At 38.7% G+C, this 19920-nt stretch overlaps 1 protein-coding gene across 4 annotated transcripts in view; it reads left to right on the top strand.

Annotated features, from left to right (window-relative positions):
• Nucleotides 1-19920, top strand: part of PIR121 (transcription activator) — a 106278-nt gene that overhangs the window by 78116 nt on the left and 8242 nt on the right. For all 4 annotated transcript variants that reach the window (XM_088871276.1, XM_006854187.4, XM_088871275.1 and 1 more), the window contains exon 26: nucleotides 7583-7670. In XM_088871276.1, the coding sequence (XP_088727402.1) occupies nucleotides 7583-7670 (88 nt within the window). The remainder of the gene's footprint in view (nucleotides 1-7582; nucleotides 7671-19920) is intronic.

Raw genomic sequence — 19920 nt, 5'->3', positions numbered from 1 at the left:
CCCTCCCCTCTCTCTCACCTTCTTCCCTCGCAACCTAGGTGACTTTTTCCAACATGTCAGGTATAACACGTCTTCGGAAGGTTACCACTCCAACAGGTTCTCACACAGGGACCTTATCCCACTGGGAATTGTTGGGGGTCACTCTTTGGACCACTCTCCCCTTGACCCAGCCTATGTGTCAAGCCTGCTAGCTCCTCATCTATCCTTTACCCCTCACCTCGTTCGTATCCACATAGTAAATACCATCCATGTTTCTTGGGCAGAGCAGGGTATATCCTCCAGACCAAACTTCAAATCCTTAGAGCCTCGATCAAAACTTGGAGTCGATCCATCCTTGGCAATTTTTCCCAACTCAAGTCCTCCCTGTTGAATACCATCCAAGAGGTTGATCGGCTCGAGGAAACTAGGCACTGGAACCCTTGGAGATTGACCTAAGATCTAAATCTAAACTTGAGTACCATTCAACTCTTAAAAAAGAAAAGATCTACTGGTTCCAAAGATCGAGAATCACCTGGTTGAAAGCAGGTGATCAGAATACTGCCTTTTTTCATCACATTGCAAATTGTCGCAGGAGAGACAATTCAATTTCAATGATTAAGGTTAATAACAGACACCTCACTCAACCTGTTGAGATGGAGCAGGCAATTTTAGAGTTCTTCCAGACTCTAAACTCTGCTCTTTCTGGCCTTAGACCGAGAATGTCTTCCCTTGACTTCCTTACCCTCACTGACGAAAAAGCTGTCTGGCTTGAGCAACAGTTCACAGAGGAAGAAATTTTATTGGCTATCAATGCTCTAGCCAAAGACAAGGTACCGGGTCTTGACGGATTCCCAATTGCTCCCTTCAAGGAGTCCTGGGACACCTTTCGTTCTGACTTCATCAAATTTTTCGAGGAGTTCTTCCACAAGGGTACTCTGCACAAAGCCATTAATGCAACCTTCATAGCTCTGGTTCCCAAAAAAGAAGGTGCTGAGGAAATCAAAGATTTCCGCCCTATTAGTCTCCTGAATTCTTCGTACAAGATCCTGGCTAAAGTCCTAGCCTCCAAACTCCAACAAGTCCTTCCCTCAGTTATTTCTTCAACACAATCTGCCTCTCTCAAGGACATACAAATTCTAGATGGGGACCTAGTAGCTAATGAGTGTATCCACTCGAGGCATCTGGCTAAGAAACCTGGCCTTATTTTCAAAATTGATTGGGAAAAGGCATATGACCATGTGGACTGGTCAATTCTTGGTGAGACGATGGCTAGAATGGGTTTCTAAAATAGATGGAGTGTGGATGAGAGGTTGCTACTCACATCCACATTTCTCTATTCTTATCAACGGAACCCCTAAAGGTTTCTTCTCTTCTTCAAGGAGTCTTCGCCAAGGAGACCCCCTTTCCCCCTTCCTCTTTGCTATCTTGGCAGAGGTCTTCAGTCGCTTCAGCTTCCGGCTCTATGAGACTGGTTTGCTGTAGGGCTTCAGGAGTAGTTCACATGGACCAACGGTGTCTCATCTGCAGTATGCAGATGACACTCTGGTGTTTATTGATGCCTCCTGCAATGAAGTTGAAACCCTCAAACTCTTCCTTAGCTGCTTCCAAACAGCAACTGTGTTCAAAGTTAATTTCGATAAATACACCAGCAGAGGCCGGATCCTTCATTCCATGGTGGGAATGTAAAGTGGAAGACTTACCGACTACGTATCTAGGCCTACCTCTAGGACTGGGTAAACCCAAGAAAAGGCAATGGTCCCATGTCCTAGACAAGGTAGACAGGCGTTTGGCAAGGTGGAAGACTTGGTTGCCCTCTAGAAGTCACTGACACAATGCTTCAGGGGCCTGGAGATCTTTTGCCTCGGCCCTTTCCCAGTTCCAAAAGTTCATAAGATATCATCCTAGAGAGGGCTCTAGAGTGAGGGTCCGACTTGCGGCTGGGACCCCTCCCCTTTGAAAGAGGTATTCCCTACCCTCTACTTGCTGGCTCAAAACAAAGAATCCTCAGTTGCAGAGGAGATGGTCCTTACTGGGGGACTGAGAGTATGGAACCCTTGCTTCCGAAGGAATCTTATTGATGAGGAATTTAATCATTTTCAGTCTCTCTCAATCTCTCTTCACTCCCACTTCCTATCGCCTCAAGGAAGTGATGTTATCATCTGGACGCTAGCTCCCTCTGGCATCTTTTTAGTAGCTTCATTCTACAATGGATTAATTCTACCTCCTACTCTCCCGGCTAACCTTATAGCAATCAAATCCAAAGTTTGGGCCACCATTGCTCCTCCAAAAGTCCAAACTTTCAAATGGCTCGCATGCTTCCATAGAGCTCTCACCGTGGATCAACTTCAAAAGAGAGGAATCCCGCTTCCCAACAGGTGTGTCCAATGCTTATGCGAGGAGGAGTCGAACCAACATTTGTTCATACTCTGTGACTTTACTTTCGACCTTTGGGGTCAAGTAATGCAATTTTTTGGCTTACAATGGGTCACACCCCTTCGGTCAAGGCCTTGATCTCTTACGATCTTGACTCGTGTTGACTTAAGGCAGGAAGATTGTTATGGAAGGCAACTATTGCAGCAACCATATGGTCCATTTGGTTGGAAAGAAACCTTAGAGTATTCCAAGGTGTTAAACTTCACACACCAGCTCTCTTTCACAAGATTATCTCTTTGGTTACCTTTTAGGCCTCCAATCACAAGGTTCTTTTTGGAATCCTAGGAAATTTTTTCCTTACCCAATGGATCAATGTTCTTCACCACCATCTTGGCAACCACGACCCCAAGGATGCATCAAACTGAATTTCGATGGGTGTTCCATAGGGAACCCTGGCCCGGCAGGGCCTGGGGGGGTCTTTCGAGACCACCAAAGCAACGTCCTTTTAACCTTCTCAGAGAACATTGGCATAAAGGACTCCAATCATGCCGAAGCTCTTGCCCTCCTAATAGGCTTAAAATTCTTCGATCCTTCCTGGGGCCCTCTATTGCTAGTAGAAGGAGACTCCTATAATGCTATCTCATGGGCAAGGAGAACGAGCTCACCACCGTGGTACTTAGCCTCATTGTTTGACGAAATTGATCATATATGCAGGGATATGGACGGCTCCTGGAGGCATATTTGAAGGACGTCCAACGACATCGCAGGTCTATTGGGAAAAGAGGGTGCTAGAAGCCAGGGCCAAGGACAAGCGCTACCTAGGTCCGACTCCGTTTTTGCTCAGGACCAGGGGCTCACGACTTAATGTGGCTCGCTTTTTTTGGTTTTTCCCTCTCGATGTATTTTTGTAAAAGCTTATTGTAAATTGTTGTAATTGGGTGGCCTTATAAGCCCTTTTTGTATATGGTAGGCTAGCACCATTTTTTAATGAGTCACCCTTCTCTAGGGTGATCTCGGACTTCAATGTAACTCTCTGCTAGTAATATAATGTTAACATAAAAAAAAATTATAAAAAAAAAATTATATAATATATATTATATTGTAAATAGTGAATAATGAATAATGGGGATGCTTTCCCATGGGTTGAGGTGTGGTTTTATTTTAATGCAAAGTGAACTATTTTTTAGTAAAATAGTTTATCATCGGTTTTGTCTTTCTTCCCTTACAAGATATGTGTAAGGCAATTTACTGTGAAAAATTTCTCGAGAAATATTTACCTTGAAAAGAAATATTTTCACACCAACCAAACGTGCCTTTATGGAATTACTTGTTTTATCAGGGGTAAAAGTATCGTTATGATTTGTCTTTAATTGAAAGGACTAATGGGAAATTTTTATAATGTTTTAACTTAAGTGGGGGTAGTTTTAGCTTTTTCTACTATAATGTAATAAAAGGGTCTGGAGTGTTAGAGTTTTCAACACTTTTGGAGTGTGAACAGTAAAAATAGATTGTGAATAGTGCCAAGAAGCCCTTTTTTTTTTGGCAAGGAAACCCAAATCCACACAAATCTAGCTTGTTTTGATGGTATGCCAATAGAGGTTTGGAAGTGCCTGGAGAGATTAATATTTTCTCGTTGACTAAGTTGTTCAACAAGATTTTGAGGACAAAGAAAATGCCAGATGAATGGAGGAAAAACACCCTAGTTACTATTTACAAGAACAGAGGAAACATACAAAGTTTACGAACTATCGAGGGATCAAACTTATGAGCCACGCAATGAAACTGTGAGAGGAAATGATTAATCAACAAATTAGACATGGAACTAGTGTATCAAAAAATTAGTTCGGATTTATGCTATGGACATCTACCTTGAGGCTATTTCCTACTTAGGCAATTGACTGAGTAGCCTAAGGGAAAAAGAAAGGACCTATACATGGTCATTATTGATTTAGAAAAATGATACAATAGGGTACCTAGAGAGATAATTTGGTGGGTGCTAAAAAAGATAGGAGTCTCAAGAGGATATATTGACATGGTTAGAGATATGTGTGAGGGACTACTAACTAGGAGAACTAGTGGAGAGACAAGTGAGTTTTCAGTGACAGCAAGCGTACATCAGGGGTCAGCGTTGAGCCCAATCTTTTTGTGTTGGTTACGGACTTGTTAACTAGGAATCTACAGGATGAAGTTTTGTGGTATATGTTATTTGCGGATGGTATAGTTTTGAATGATGAGACTACAGATGACGTAGGTGCAAATTTCGAACGTTAGAGGGATGCTTTAGAATTTAAAGGTTTTAAAAATAGTTGGATTAAAACAATATATGGAATGCAAGTTCAGCAATACTAGAAGTAAAAACAAGGAATTAATTAAGATTGTTGGCCAAGAAATACCTAAAAAGATCATTTCAAAAGCTTGATTCGATAATCCATGAGAGTGGAGAGATTGAAGAAGATGTTGCTCATAGAAGTAGAGTTGGGTAGAGAAAGTGGAGATGTACATTTAGAGTTTATGTGATCATCATATACCTATGAAACTGAAAGAGAAGTTTTATAAGACGTCTATAAGATCGGCCATATAATCAAGAAATAACATATTCATAGAGTAAGTGTAGCTGAGATGAGGATGTTGAGATGAGTGGCAAATCAAGGAAAGAAGTATTCAAAATAAATACATCCTGAGAGAACATAGGGGTAGCTCCAATATGCGATAAAATGAGAGAAAGTAGACGTAGGTGCTTTGGTCATGTGTAGCTGAGATGAGGATGTTGAGATGAGTGGCAAGTCAAGGAAATCAGAATTCAGAATTCAGAATGAATACATCCTGAGAGAACATAGGGGTAGCTCCAATAGGCGATAAAATGATGGAAAGTAGACGTAGTTACTTTGGTCATGTGTAGCATCGACCACGATCAATGCCAGTTAGGAGAGGCGGTTTGGTTCAAGTGGAAGGCTCTGAAAAGATAAGGGGAACAACCCAAAGGAGATTGATGGAAGTAGTAAAAAAATATGGTGACTTATGGCTTGACTGAGGGTATGACCCTTGATAGAATGGAATGGTAGAGCAAGATTCATGTAGCCAACCCCAAATAGTTGGGATATGGCTTGAATGATGCTGATGATGATTGCTAAGAAAACCCTTATAGTGATATTTCTATATAAACTCCTCTTGAAAAGAGGTATTAGTTAATTGAATGTTTGGATCCTTCTTCTTGGGACTACTGTTAATTCTTATATCCAAGATATCATGGAATAAGCTGGGAATTGACCAAAAAAATGCTAAAACAAAACCACAATCCTTTTTTTTTTTTTCGTTGTTGTTGTCTTTGTATTGTATTGATTGGCGGGAGTGATGACATTGCACCATAACTGTGTAATGTTTAGAGCATAGTTGAAGCCTTGTCAGGTGCGGGAGCTGGCTTTGGTCTACAAAACCGTGGATTGTTGGAAGCTCCGTGTGGTTAGATTGTCGTCCGTACAATCCTATATCAAGGAAGTGTGATCCTTGTCCTAGGGGAGCATGAATTCCATCAGGAAGGAATCGCAATAATAAGTTTTAAGGGATTGCGATTGATGTGTGAGTTCACAATACCATTGGGTACACTGAATTAGTGCATATGAATCAGTGTCTAATAGAGAAAACATCATATGCACTGCACCATATACTTGAGAACTGCAGTTCAAACCCTCTAGGAATGAGACCACAATATAGGGATCCACTTTCCATCCTGGAATCATGGGATCGAGGTTCCGGAGTGGGTCCATGGCCTTTCCTTACAAGGTTCCAACAACTATGGTTCTGAGTAATAGTGTTATGATTAGAGTTTTATTGTTCATGGATATGTTTACATTTTAACTATTTTGTTTTACGACGTTCCAACAACTATGGAATTTGCAAGCTAACCAGAAATTTCATCAACCAAGGGTTAGCGGGAGATACCAAAATGGGTAACATTAAGTTGAGGAACATGTCTCTCAAGTTTTGAAACTGAAAATCTGTTAGGAGGTTTTTTAATTAGCTAAAGTACTTTCTTGACTAATAAACCTGTTAGGAGGTCTTTTTAATTAGCTAAAGTATTCTTATCCAATTGTCGAGTTGCACTGGTTTTAAGCTAGTTTGCCTAACTTGTTCTTGAAGACTCGATTGTCGTGCTGTGTTTATTAGGCTGTCGAACTTGTTTTTGTGACTGCTACTAGAAACAAGCTTAGTAGCGTAGACCAAAACGTTTTTAAACTCCACCTGTCCTCATTGGCTTTGGCTCTACCAGTTATGTTCCTGAGAATGGTTTGACAGTTAGGTGCAGTGGATGGCTCTCTTTCAGCTAATCTTGTATTAGGCTTTTTATATTTTAAAATATTTAACAAAAGACAAAATTTCAAATTAAAAATGTCTCAAAACATAAAAGAAGTTCACTGTTGCACACTCGAGTAGTTTTTAAATTATTGAGGAAAAGAGGCTTTTAGAACTTCGATGGATATTTTAGAAGGTTTTTTTAATGACACAGAAATTGTTGAGAAAGTCAGGATTTCCTGGTGGAAACCTCAGGGTTTAGAATAGTGCAAGAAGAGATAAAAGGCTTCTACTCATTCTCTATGAGCTGCATTATTCCCTGAGTGAGGACAATGGAGGTGAGCTGCACAGCAAACAATCTGTTTCCTGGATTTTATGGGTCTTCCGCGCTTCACGTTTTACTGAAGGCATCGTTTTATTTCAAATTTGTATTGTTACTTTTGTATGTATTGGAAGGATATCAGTTGTGAGTCTGTGTGTCTGCATTGGATGACTCTGTGAATGCATTAATGTTTTGTATTTCAGGTTTGGTTTTTGAATTTGAAATTGAGGCTAGTAGATTCTGTTGCTTGTTCTGCCAATTGTATGCTCCTGGACTGGTTCCTTTTCTGTAGGTCGTGTACTCATATGTAAGATTCTCTATTTCATAGTTGTACTTCCCTGATTAGAGATACTATTGCAGGGAGCTGTTTTCTTTTTTGAAAAAATAAAAATAATATTAATTGGCCAACAGTTACCTGCAATTTGAAATAACATGCGATTTAAAGACCATGGAGTTCACTGGCCACCACTTGGTTTAGTTTGATATATCAGAATATTAAAGCTTGAGAAAAGTGGGCCTTGAGAATATTGATTAAATCCATTGACGGCCTGTGCCTTTTCCTTGCATATTAATGAGGGATAAATGAGTTCTCTATGTTTATATCAATGCAATGTTTAGGTGAACTCACTGGAATCAAAGATTATGGTATTGCAAGAATCATTTCCGAAGTCAATTGGATTGGTGCCATTTGATGGTGGCGTTGCAGGTAAATGTATTACTATCCAATTTTTTATAGGACTCAACTTGCATGTTCATTTAGCAGGCACCTCTCCACCATCAAATTCTTGACTGATGTATGACTAGCTTGATATATTTTGTATTGAGTCGTGATTTGATATGTACATGCTTTCCATATGCATAATGGTGTTAGTCTTATTTGTTAGCTTGATTTTAGGATGAAATGAATAGTGTGTGCTCTTGTTTGTTGGTCGTTTATATTTTCTTTTACTTGCTTGTGAAGATAGTCAGATAGCAACAGCTCAAAAGTCTTCAAAAGGGACCTTGAATCTTTTGTATGAGGAGAATATTGGTCAATTCTACAACCTTTATCTGAACCATTATGAGCATCTGGAAACACAAGTGCAATATTAATCCTGCAACAACAACGCTGAACCTCGTCCACAATGCATGCTTATATCTACTTGAAAAGATCCGTAAAGGCATGAGGAAGGTTCAGTGTGATGTGCAATCCTGTACCTGTTGCTGGCCTAATTGACGAATCCACCAAAGTTCAGTGTGTCAATGTTGAAGATGTTGCTGCAGGACTTATGCAATCTAATCATGCTTATGATCTGAAGGTCAGCTTTGGGTTCTCCGATGGCCTAATGGTTGACTTATAGTAATCTGGTGTTTATACTAATTTTGTTACCTCTTCTTAAGCAGATGAGATGGGACTGAAGCATAGTTAAGGGAACCTTATGGGTAGGGTGACGATCCCGCTCCGGAACCTTGATCCCATTCCTGCAACGGATCTTGTAGGGACCCCGGTTTTACGATTTTGGGATCTCGCTCCCACATAAAGCGGACCACGTTCCATCCATCAGTGCAATCCAATTCCATTTCGAAATAGATCCTCGCTCTCATCAACCATGGTCCAAGGTTTTGGTACATTGAAATCTTGGGTTCCATGTTTGTGGGATCTGCTTTCATGAACAAATGATATCAAGTTAGAGATTTCCATTATCCCAAGTTCCCATTATTTGGGAATCATAAGTTCCATGATCGTAAAATCCAGTCTCTTTTTCATATAGAACGAAGTTCCATTATTTTATATTCTTAATTTGAACTAGGCATAGTCTAGAATGACCTATTGTTTTATTAAGTCCTATTGTATAAGCCATTCCTCTTAGTTGTGAGAATATATATTTCATTTAAAACCTTATATTTATGATGTCCTATTGTTTTAGATTCTTATATCACAATGATGAATCCTCTTAGTTGTGAGATGAGAATATATGCTTTCATGTAGTGAGAGGGACATGCCTTAGTAATGGAGCACTTTGACAAGCCTAATCATCAGCATCAAGGCGGTCGCTAATGCTTCTAATACCCAACATCATCCTCGAGGTGGTCATCATTAGGATGAAAATCCCATACTTTGTACTCCTCTGCATAGTATGATCATAGTCTACTTAACAACTTGTCATTGTAGTGAACATAAACCAATGACTCGGAGTGTTGAGCATTTAACTTGTTCCGCTTAACACTGTGAATATAACTATACGTACTCCAGCACCTCTCAACACATAACGAGTTGACATTCTGAGACAACACCTTTACAGCTAGTGAATATAATTCAAGAACGCCACTACCATATATATCCCGCCATGAAATAGCTGACATTGTTCCTATGTTGGAAATGGATGCCGGGAGTAAGAAGACTGTTGTTGTATTCTGCCCCTCAAGCGCAGCAAGATAAGATGCTGATACTTCTTTATTGTGGTGCAGCTTTAGCCTCTTTTCCCAACCAGGAGTTGGCATAGTTAACCATTCCCGAGAGTGATACTTAAGACTTAAAACATATGCCAAACATAATTAAGAATCTCGATATTAATAAAGGAGGAACCCCGTTATATGACATACTTAAACCTCGATTCCTTAACCAAGGGAACTCGTACTAGCTCTACTTGACAAGCCTATTTTTATGTATAGTGGACCTTAGATTCCTGCTAGTCAAAACATCAAACCCATTGACATGGGGTCTCGCTCCTATAAACCTAAGGATCACATTCCTTGTCTTGATCATTGTACGGACACCAATCCTAACCCCAGGGAGCTTCCACTATAGGGCGGTTCGGCGAATCCCGGACCGATCCCACTCCCGATCCTGTTCCCGTCCCCAACTACTATGGACTGAAGCCTTAGGCATTGGCCTTCAATTCAAAGTAGTTGCTTGTAATGAATCTCAGCTGGCTTCAGCCTGTTTGGTCTTTCTTTAGCTCTCTTCAACCAGGTTATTTGAAGGTGACTTTAGGCAAAAGTACTTTTAAATATAGTTTGGTAAAAAAAAATTATATTTCATTTAAGAAGACAATGTCTTCTCCCAATTCATTCGAAGCATGACATTCTCTCGCTGGCCATATTGAAGAGGCCACAATGTCGTAGTCGCTTTTGAATAACCTCAGGGGCCAAAAGAGCAGAACAATTTAGCTCTTATTGTAGCATTTATAGATCTGTCAGTTTACCTTGAAAAAGTTGCAATGTTTACTGCCTTCTAGATTGCCGTTGAAGATTTCAAAACATGATGGACTCTTGCTCATTATAACTATAGGTGTTTTTACTAATCCTTTCATTTGTTTTGACAATATCATTTGTTTCGGCAATACATGGTAGCTTATTGAATTTGTGATCAGGATGGGTAAGCACCTTCCTGACCACAAAAGTGGAGCACCTTCCAGTATATATCATTTGATCACTGGACACTACTCATTGCATGATCACTGTTTAACAGAGTGGGCACCTTCCGGTATCTCACCTGATCACTGGATGCTCATTTCAATATCACTCTGTTAAACAGATCCATAAACTGTTAGAATTGAAGCCCCTGGGATCTTTTAGGAGTCCTGTGTTGTGCATAAACTAGACCTTATGATGTTAATTGCTACCCCTGCATAATTTCTAATTTCCCATCTTGATTAAGGAGTTCCAATGTATTCAGTAAAACCATGAAATATGGAGACATCTGGATATTTGAAGCAAGGCATTCAGTTGGCAGAAGTGAAAATATTTTTGAAAAGCTTCCTTTGGAAGAAGACTGTTTTCCTGCTTGATGTAAACTAGAACTTGTGAAGCTACATGCATTACCTCTGCATAGATGAGAGAATGAGGAGGCTAACAAATTCAGTAAAGTGATGGAAGTATCCTGACAATTGAAGCACCGGATTCAGTTCGTAGATGTCAAAGTTAATGTCTTTGAAATGCTTCCTCTGGAAGAGGACGAGGCACCTGCTTGATAGAAACTAGACCTTGTGATGCTACATGCTACCCCCTGCATAATTTCTTATTTGAATTGAGGAGGCTTAATAACTTCAGTAAGGCAACAGTTAAGAATTATCTAGGCAACAATTCGGTTAGCAGAAGTAGTGTCTTTGAAAAGCTTCCTTTGGAAGAAAACTGGTCACCTGCTTGACAAGATGACACTGCAGAGTATCTGAATTTGATAAGAGCAAGAAATGTTATAATTCCAAACTTCCCAGTTCATACGGCTTAGAGGGAGAGACCTAAACACCAAAGCTCTTCCACATACGACCTTAAAAGTGGTGCGTGATTAATCAACTTATCTGTTTATGAACAGTAATTGTGATGGAGAATTGAAATCACAGGAAAAAAATATCAAAGATCTCAAGAATTGACTGAAAATTAATGGAAGATTACAAGTCAAGATTCAATAGCTTTCTTTGGTTATAACAGGAATCGCAATAAAATCTCAAGACTTGAAAGACTGATTACATCTCTCTTCTTATCTCTAATTTATAGACCAAAGCCTAACCTAGACTCCAAAAAAATAATAATAAATAAAAGTATCCAACATGTCCCTCCTCTCTCTAACTCATGCAATTCCACCCTCACTCCTACAATCCTAGGACTCCCTGTTTAAGAAAATCACGTACGCCTCTCTCTAGATAGGATATAATTCAAGTTCTCCCCTCTCGATCCACTAATTAGGTCTTCCTTCTTTTCCCTACCAAATTGATGCAGGACAAAAATTTTCTAATTTTTAATTTTTGTTTAATTTTAAAAGATGTATATTTTAGTTTTAGTTTTAGGGTCTATGTTTTAGGGATTCTAGTTTTTTTCTTTTATATTTTGTATTTACTATTCACTAGTTAATATTCATAGGTACTGTTCATGGGTATTGTTAATGCATTACTGTTTACATGGGTATTTCTGAAATTTTAGTATCGTTTAGGGGTATTTTAGAATCCTAAATATTTATTTGCATTTCAAGTTAAGTTTAGGGTTTCGTAGGCTTATAAAGGTTGCATTTCAAATTCTTGCGATTCTTATGTTGTTGGAATGAATTTTATTTTATGAAAGAAAGTTTTTCTTTTTTTGGCTTGATTTCCAGACATAGCTTTTCTCTCTAATTGCTGATTTTTACTTGTTTGAGGTTAAAAAAAAGGTGAATTCAATTTCGTACCTTTCCTTCCAGCATCAAGTGGTATCAGAGCTCGGTTCGAAGATGGTTAGAGATTATGATGGTTGGTCGTGGAGGTCTTAGCCATGAGTATGTCAATCTGATCCGATTGCTTAAGGAAATCAACAACTTGATGGAGGGGGTTATAAAGCTATTGCTGAGGCCAGCAACAGTGTGCCCTAAACGAAGAGGAATCCACAGGGATAGATCTGAATTGTGAGCATTTTTATGGAGAATATTGCAAATCAGAATCTAAGTATGAGTCTGGGTGGGAGCGGACTTATAATGCATCAACCTACATAGATGGGTTCAATGCGCGATGGCATTGATAGGAGTATAATTTTGAAGAAGAACAAAAATGATCCAATCTTTATCAATATTCTAAGATTCAGTAGAAGGTCCTATCTTTGATAGTTCTCTTATCTTTTAGAGTATCCTATTTTTGATAAATTACCTGATGATCTCTTTGACGATGATCCTATTTTTGATGAACCATTGGATGAAGTAGAAGAATTTGGAGAACCTATCTATGATAAGGATCAAGATGATGATCTTGCTCGAGAAGAATATGGAGAGAAGGCAGTAGGGGGACTGATCAAAAGCCATGGCCTTCGAAGTTCTCAAGGACATCGAAGATGTGAAGCACTCAAGAGATTTAGGGAATTAGAATTAGAGTAGCGCAGTGGAAATGTGGTCGAGTCATAGATCGAAAAATTTGTGGTCTTGGTTTTAGAGTAATGCAATAGATGTTGAGAAAGCCTCTAAAGGCAGAAAAATTGAGTTTGAAGTTTCCTATGCAATTTCTAATGTGAGTTCAGGGATAACCAAATTTGATAAGTTTCTATTACATATTATACATACCAGGATCCATTTCTTGTGGATTTCTTCTTACCATGAATAATATTTGAGCCAATAAAAAAGAAGGCAGTTTTGATGCTAAATTTTTTTGGAAATACGACCTATCAAGGCCTAAATTCCAGTAGTCTCTCATTTAGTGGGAGCGATTGAGAGATTGAAATCTTGGCGTCTTGCGAAATGGAACCCAGATTCTTTTACCCTGAGTATGCATGAGGCATCGAAAGTTCACGTGTTGAGAGAGCAATTTATCAAGGAGGTGTGAGGGTCACTTTCTAGTCAAGATTTTATAGGTTAGCCTCATGTTTAGCTGCAATAGGCAAGGGCTTGGAGAATCCAAATGAGAAAAATAGAACTCGAGTACTTATTGAATATTCGCTCTGTATGGAATGGTCAAGACTTATGGGACATAAGTCCGTATCCTGACAGGAAACCATTGCATGGCATGTGCATTTTCATTTTGTACGGGAAACCACTCTTCCAATGCATTATCCAAGTTTGGAAGAGCCAGTGCACATGTGCTTTGAGAGGACCCCTACAATTGAGTTGGATCATATCCCACAGAGGTACACCTGTAATCTATTGAGAGCCGAACGATTGGAAGTTCTGGCTCAGCGGCTTTGATATGGCCAATTATGTGTTCCTGCTTTAGACTGTGGAACATAAGTCTATTGGGTCGATCTGAGACTCGACAGAACATCATTCGGGACTAGCCCAATGGAGTACTCTGATACCTATAGTTATTAGCCTGAGATCTCACTATACCTTTTGTCTGATTTTATAATGATGAGAAAAACCTACTAATTTATCAAAAATACTTTAAATATTTATTGCGAAGTTTAGAGAACTTTTTGGAATTTTATTTGCTAAAAAAATAAGGGTTTTCGTATTATTTGGCTCAAATTCTACTTTAGTTCTGACCTGAAAGTGCCATGTGGCATCCGAGTGGCCATAGGGCTACCACATGGCACCCCACACCTCACTTTAGGATCACAGCCCAGCTGCGCACTGATCCCTAAGTGGGGGGACTAGATTGGCATTTGCTTGCTTGTTTTATAAGGGGTTGTGTTATGGTGTCTTGTTATATATTGTTATATTTTGTTATGTAATGTTATAAATTAGGGCCCCCTTTTTATCACATATCTTAATTAACTCACACATGGGTCATGTATGGCATGTGTGAAGTTTAATTAATTTATTTATTTGATATTAAAGAGAAAATACATTTTCAAATTTGAGTTGAAAAATATCTTCACACACATGTTCAAAGGGGACGTTATCTTTAAATTGATTAGTTTGAAATTTTAGATCTACAAAGTGATTGGCTTTAATAAAGAAGAATATCTCTACATGTGTGAGCTTTGCCAATTACTTCTTTGCCCTTTAGCCTTTGTGGTTATCTACTCTAATGCATTATTAAAAAAAACTAAGGGTATTTTTGTAAGGCCATATTGCATACAATTGGAACAAAAACATGGGCCAAGGACAAAATGGTAAAGTGGCATAACTTATGATTAGGGTGAGTGATAATGATGTGAAATCCCATCCCTTCATCCTAGTGGTTGGATGGAGATGGGTGGCTAGGTATATTAGCCTCTCATGTGCCTTTGGATTAATGCGTCAAGGGTGTTGATTGAATCCAAAGTTACACCCATGTTATAAAAGCACATCATGAGATCTCAAACCTTAACAATCTCAACTCTTAAACCAATTTGGAAAATTGTTGCTCCCCTCCTTCTTCTAAGGTTTTGTGAGAGAAAATTGAAGAGAGAGAGCTTTTAGACTTCCATTAATGGTGATCTTGATGGTGGTCCTCCTTTCTTATGCTTAAGTCCGTAGTGTGCATTTATCAAGGTAAATTCCATTGAATTTTTTTTTCTCATAAGATCATATCCTTGGCATTTATAGTTGCTGGAGTTTTGAATTCTGAAACGTTTCATTGATCTTAGAATTCCCATTTGATCATCTTTTTCATCATGCTTATACATAGTGTGGTACTTCATGAGTTATAGCTTAAATGCATGAGAATCCATGATCATGCATAGTATCCATTAATTACTTTGCTTCAAACCCATCAAATAATTTAGTCTCAGAGTGTCATTTAATTTTCCGAACTTTTTCATCACGTTTTTTACCTATGGGGGTTCATAATCTTTCCATATAAGACCGTTTTGGTGGTCCGAGGGACCACCGTGTGTAGTTTGGCCATAACTCTCTTGTTCTTTATCCGATTCGATTCAAACCTTTTACATTCTGTTTTAGATGATAAGGCCAGTGTGTTGAGATATTAAGAAGTGATTTTAAGGTGTGTAATTTCTTCCCATTTGGATTAGACACTCTTGTGAGATTGAACCACTTTTGTGCAATACGAAAGGACAAAAGTAAGTCCTTATAGGGCCCGATTGCGTGGCCCCGGTACAAGGGGTTTGAAACATGGTTTCCCTATTTTAATTTGGCATTCTAATTCCCTGTTTAGCTGATTTTATTCTTTAGAATTTTGTTTAGATTAGTTGCATGATGTATTTAAGCTTTGGGACATAGTTTATGTAATTTGTGCTATGAAAGTGTAATTCATAAACTAGTATTACTTTATATGTAATTGCCCTATAAGGGGTTGTATTTGAGTTTATTTACAGTGATTATACAACGCTAGAAATGGTTGTAATTGTTATGTAAAAAGATTGTAACTTATTCACTTAGCTTGGTTTTTAGCAAGTGGCTTGTTGAAGGTGTCCATTTTGCCTTATTTTTCGGCTTGAAAATTTGCTTTGGTCTTTGTATCCACTTTCAAATTTATCATTGCACGCTTCAAAACTTGAGGACAAGTTTTCTCCGACAAGGGGAGAATGATGTCGGACAAAATTATTCTAATTTTTTTTTTTTGTTTAATTTCAAAAGATGCTTATTTTAAATTTAGGTTTTAAGGTCTATTTCTAGGGTTTTAAAATTTTTAGGGACTCTATGATTTTTTCTATTTTTTATTTAATATTCATAGGTATTGTTCAAAGGTGTTATTCATGTTAATGTTCACTTGTACCATTCATGTGTTACTTTTCACATGGGTATTTCAGGAATTTTATTATTGTTTAGGGGTTTTAAAGTCTTAAATGTTTACTTGGGTTTCATGTTAATTTTAGGGTTTCATAGATTTATTTAAGGTTGGATGTCAAATTTTAGGATGCTTATGTTATTGTAATGGATTTTATTTTAGGAAAAAGGAAAGTTTTCTCATCTTGGCTTGATTTACTATTGTTGTTGTTACTGTTGTCAATAGCTTGGATTGCAATCGCACCTAGCTAATATCTTTTTCTAGTGTTGTCTATTGCTAGCTAAGCCTTGATCTCAGGGAAGTGACGATAGAGGGTAGCTGCTGACTAAGTGAGGCGGAGAGCCGAGTCTCAAGCAAGAGGCTTCTTGCTGGCAGCTTTTCTCTATAATTGCTGATTTTTACTTATTTGAGGTTTAAGACAAAAGTAGATTCAATTTCCCACCTTTCCTTTCTGCATCACAAATCCCCTATTGTTGGACTCCCATGTGCATCTCTTCCCAGATCCATCATTTTAGGAAGCATACCCTTAAAGCTTGGAGATAATTCACATAACTTCCTCTCTTAAGTAGAATTATAAACTGCCCTTAAATCCCAAAACAACTAAAATTTCCAAAAACGAAATGCATCCTTTAATCCCCAAACTTGAAATCCAAAGGAAATATGTTTGTTTCTCTAGCGCCGGCATCAGAGTCCCTTGGTTGGAGAAATCTATTCTTGCAGTTTAGGAATCTGACTCCTTTGGTTGGTGAAACTTATCCTCGAGTTTGAAAGTGGACTAGGAAGGACTTGTGTTAAACCCATCGTCTTCTTCAACCTTACTGGCCTTCTCACCATCCTTAATATAGTCTTCAAACTTTCACATCTCTAGACACAAAGGCGCTTTATTAGTGAGATAGGAGATGTCTTCTTCCTCAATCTCCATGGACTTCGTCTAACTCTTAATCTCAGTCTCGAAATCTTTCTTTTACGTTGCAATCCCTAAAAAGTGTCTAGGACTGATTGAGACTTCCAGTGGCTAGGAGTGATCGTTAAAATGTGGGGATTGAGATCCCATGGAAATCCCTATCTGGAAGCGCTGCATTGGGATCCCAGAACGGATCGACACCTAGTTTGTTCAATCCCGATAACTATAATCTGCTCATCTGGAGCCTGCATCAAATGGGTGAATGATCATTAGGGGATTGGAGAATTGGCTTTCTTTGTCAAAAATTTGAGGTCCTTTGTCCTTTCACCGCCTTGAATGGAGCAAGTCAGGCTGAGGGGTCAATGGAGAGGGAGTCAATAGTGTACAATGAGGTTAGAGATATGGTTTGAGGGGGGTCCGAGAAAATTATTGAACGTCAATCTGTGCACGAACCTATGCAAACAGGGTTAAAAGCAGTGGATAGCCTGGTTCCTACTATTTATAAGCCACAGCTCAGTTCGATTTTTCCAATTTCCCATAGAATTAGGTGGTCCATTCCATTCCTAGTCTTAACCGCTATAGTTTTGTTTTTGTTTATTATGTGTCTTGAAGTTGGTTGGCTTTCTTATTTTGAGGTTCTACTTTCAAAGGTGGGTTTCCTTCTAGGGAGTCGAGCCCTCTCTTTTTTTTCTAAACTAAGCTGCTTTGGGGGTCCGGCCCTTTTGGTGTATTGTTCTTGTAAGGCGCTCATCCACTTGGATGAAATTTTCTTGCCAGATGTGGCCGATCTCATCTGCGCTCCCCTCATAAGGCTATGGTTGCTGATCCCCGCTCCCATTCACTCACAAGGACCAGGGGTCATGACCACTCACTTGTATAGTGAGTCTGCTCCAGCAATTCCAAACCGGCGGAGAATACCAGGATGTCACCACAAGGAATCTGTGCAGAGTATTATCATTGTCTGCATATTGTGATTATTATGGAGGAAAATATGTTTCTTACCAGGGGTCTCTCAGATTCAAATGTTAGAGAGATTTTGCGCCGTCATAAAATAGGACACCTGATAAGAGTGTTTTGTTGTTTCCCTTTTACCATGCTGCCTACAGTTTGGAGAAATGCCTATAGCTATTAATGCAAAATGCAGACCCCCAGATATTGAGAATTTTAGGCCCCTAAGCTAATAGCCTTTATAAAATCATTGGAAAGAAGGTTGTGTATTATGCTTTTGAAGATCATCTTCCTTGAGCATGGGACTTTTGCAAGGGGCATTTGTGTTGATGAAAATATATCTCCCTCATGAGCTGAACTGATCTCTGAATAATATGTAAAAATAGCCTTCGGAACTTTTCTTTTGAGATACACATGTCAAAAGCCTAGAATCACCTCCAGCGGAGTATCTTGGGTGATTTTATAGCTTATGAGCTGTTTCATTATTAACTCAAAATGGCAACAGCTGGTTGGGGTTGCGTTAGGGGATTTCCGTTGCAATAAATGGCTGTCTCGGTAGTGATTTCCCAGCTCCAAAGGGCTGCAACAATGCTGTTCACTAAGTCCATGGCTCTCTATTAATAAGTAGCTTTGCCTAAAGATTTTAAAGAACTAATTTCTAACATTAATATGTTGCCTCTCACTGTTACAATGACTAACCCTGGTTATCGATTGGTTCTGCCAGAACTTTATGATCTTTTTGGTTGAACTACTAAAAAAGATTTTCATCTAGGAAATTTTAATATAAGGATGCTTTTCATAATCTGCTCACTTCTTATGGATGGATTAATGGTGGGTTATCTATTAACAACGTTCGGCATCATTTGTATTTGCTTTAAAAAAGCTTCCTGGTGGCTATGCTTGAGAGGCTTTTGGGGTGTTTGAATCTTTTCAAGTTCATTGCATATTGTTCTTAACCCTAGTTGATTTCATGCAATGTATGAACTGTGCATTATAATTCTGGAGTAGTATACTTGATGGAGCTGCATGCTAGTGGTTTATATGGAAATAATGTGGAGTGCTACAATCTTATGCTCAGAGGTGAGCATTTTGTAAACTTAACTTTAACCCAACACGGGCATGCTTTTGAGCCTTTAGGGATCACAACATAAAGATTGTGAACTGTCATGGGGAACCTCTTTGGGTCCACCTCAGTTGGACCTCAAGTCCTTGGAGTTGGTGTGTTTATGGTGACTTCTATTAGCATGGTATCTTAAAGGTTTTACAATGTTGTGAGGGGATGGTCCTATTCCATTGAGGCTTAATGGGTATCATTTATAAGGTAAGTAGCTGATGATAGTGTGCAAATGTTGTTCCGGTTATTAGGACATATCTGGCTTCTAGTTAAAGTCAAATTCTCCTTTTTATGTGTGCGTACCTTTGTAGGAAAAGGATTTGGTCTGCACTAGGCCAGACTACTACAGTATAAAGTCTGCATGTTGGTGGGCTTTAAGGGCATTTATTTGGCCTAAAAATTTTCACACATACTTTCTTTTACCTGGCGAAGAAGCTCTGCAAAAATTGAAAAAGCCAATGGACGTAATTCAAGGTCACATGCTTATAGTTATCCGTGGTTTAGATAATTAAAAGTTTGACTTCATATAAAAAGAGAAATGGCAGAACTTAATGCATTTGCAGTTGCGCAAGAAATGGGCAAGTGAAATAAATATTTTAACAATGAAAATATCAAAAAGTTAAGAACAAAAACAGGAAACAAATTTGTACCTTGAAAATAATGACATTAAAATAATTGAAAATGAGGGATTTTACTTGTTAGATTCAGCTCAAACTTTGTGGCATCAAAACCCCTACCCTGGGGATAGGTATTGTTCTGCTCCAGGCTTGGGATACACCAATTCTCAACAAAACATACCTAGCCAAAAATTTCTGGAAAAGATGAACATTCTGAAAATTTATGTGACAACTCTCTTGTTTCCCAGCAACATTTGAAATCAGATCTGCTTTGTCAGAACCATTCAATAAAAAGATGTGAGGACTTCAATGCCCAGTGCAAACTACCTGCT

The sequence above is a fragment of the Amborella trichopoda genome, chromosome 7 (genome assembly GCF_054954075.1).
Source record: "Amborella trichopoda isolate Santa Cruz 75 chromosome 7, AtrichopodaSantaCruz75HAP2 v2.0, whole genome shotgun sequence".
NCBI lineage: Eukaryota > Viridiplantae > Streptophyta > Magnoliopsida > Amborellales > Amborellaceae > Amborella > Amborella trichopoda.
This window is presented reverse-complemented; position numbering and strand designations above follow the sequence as displayed.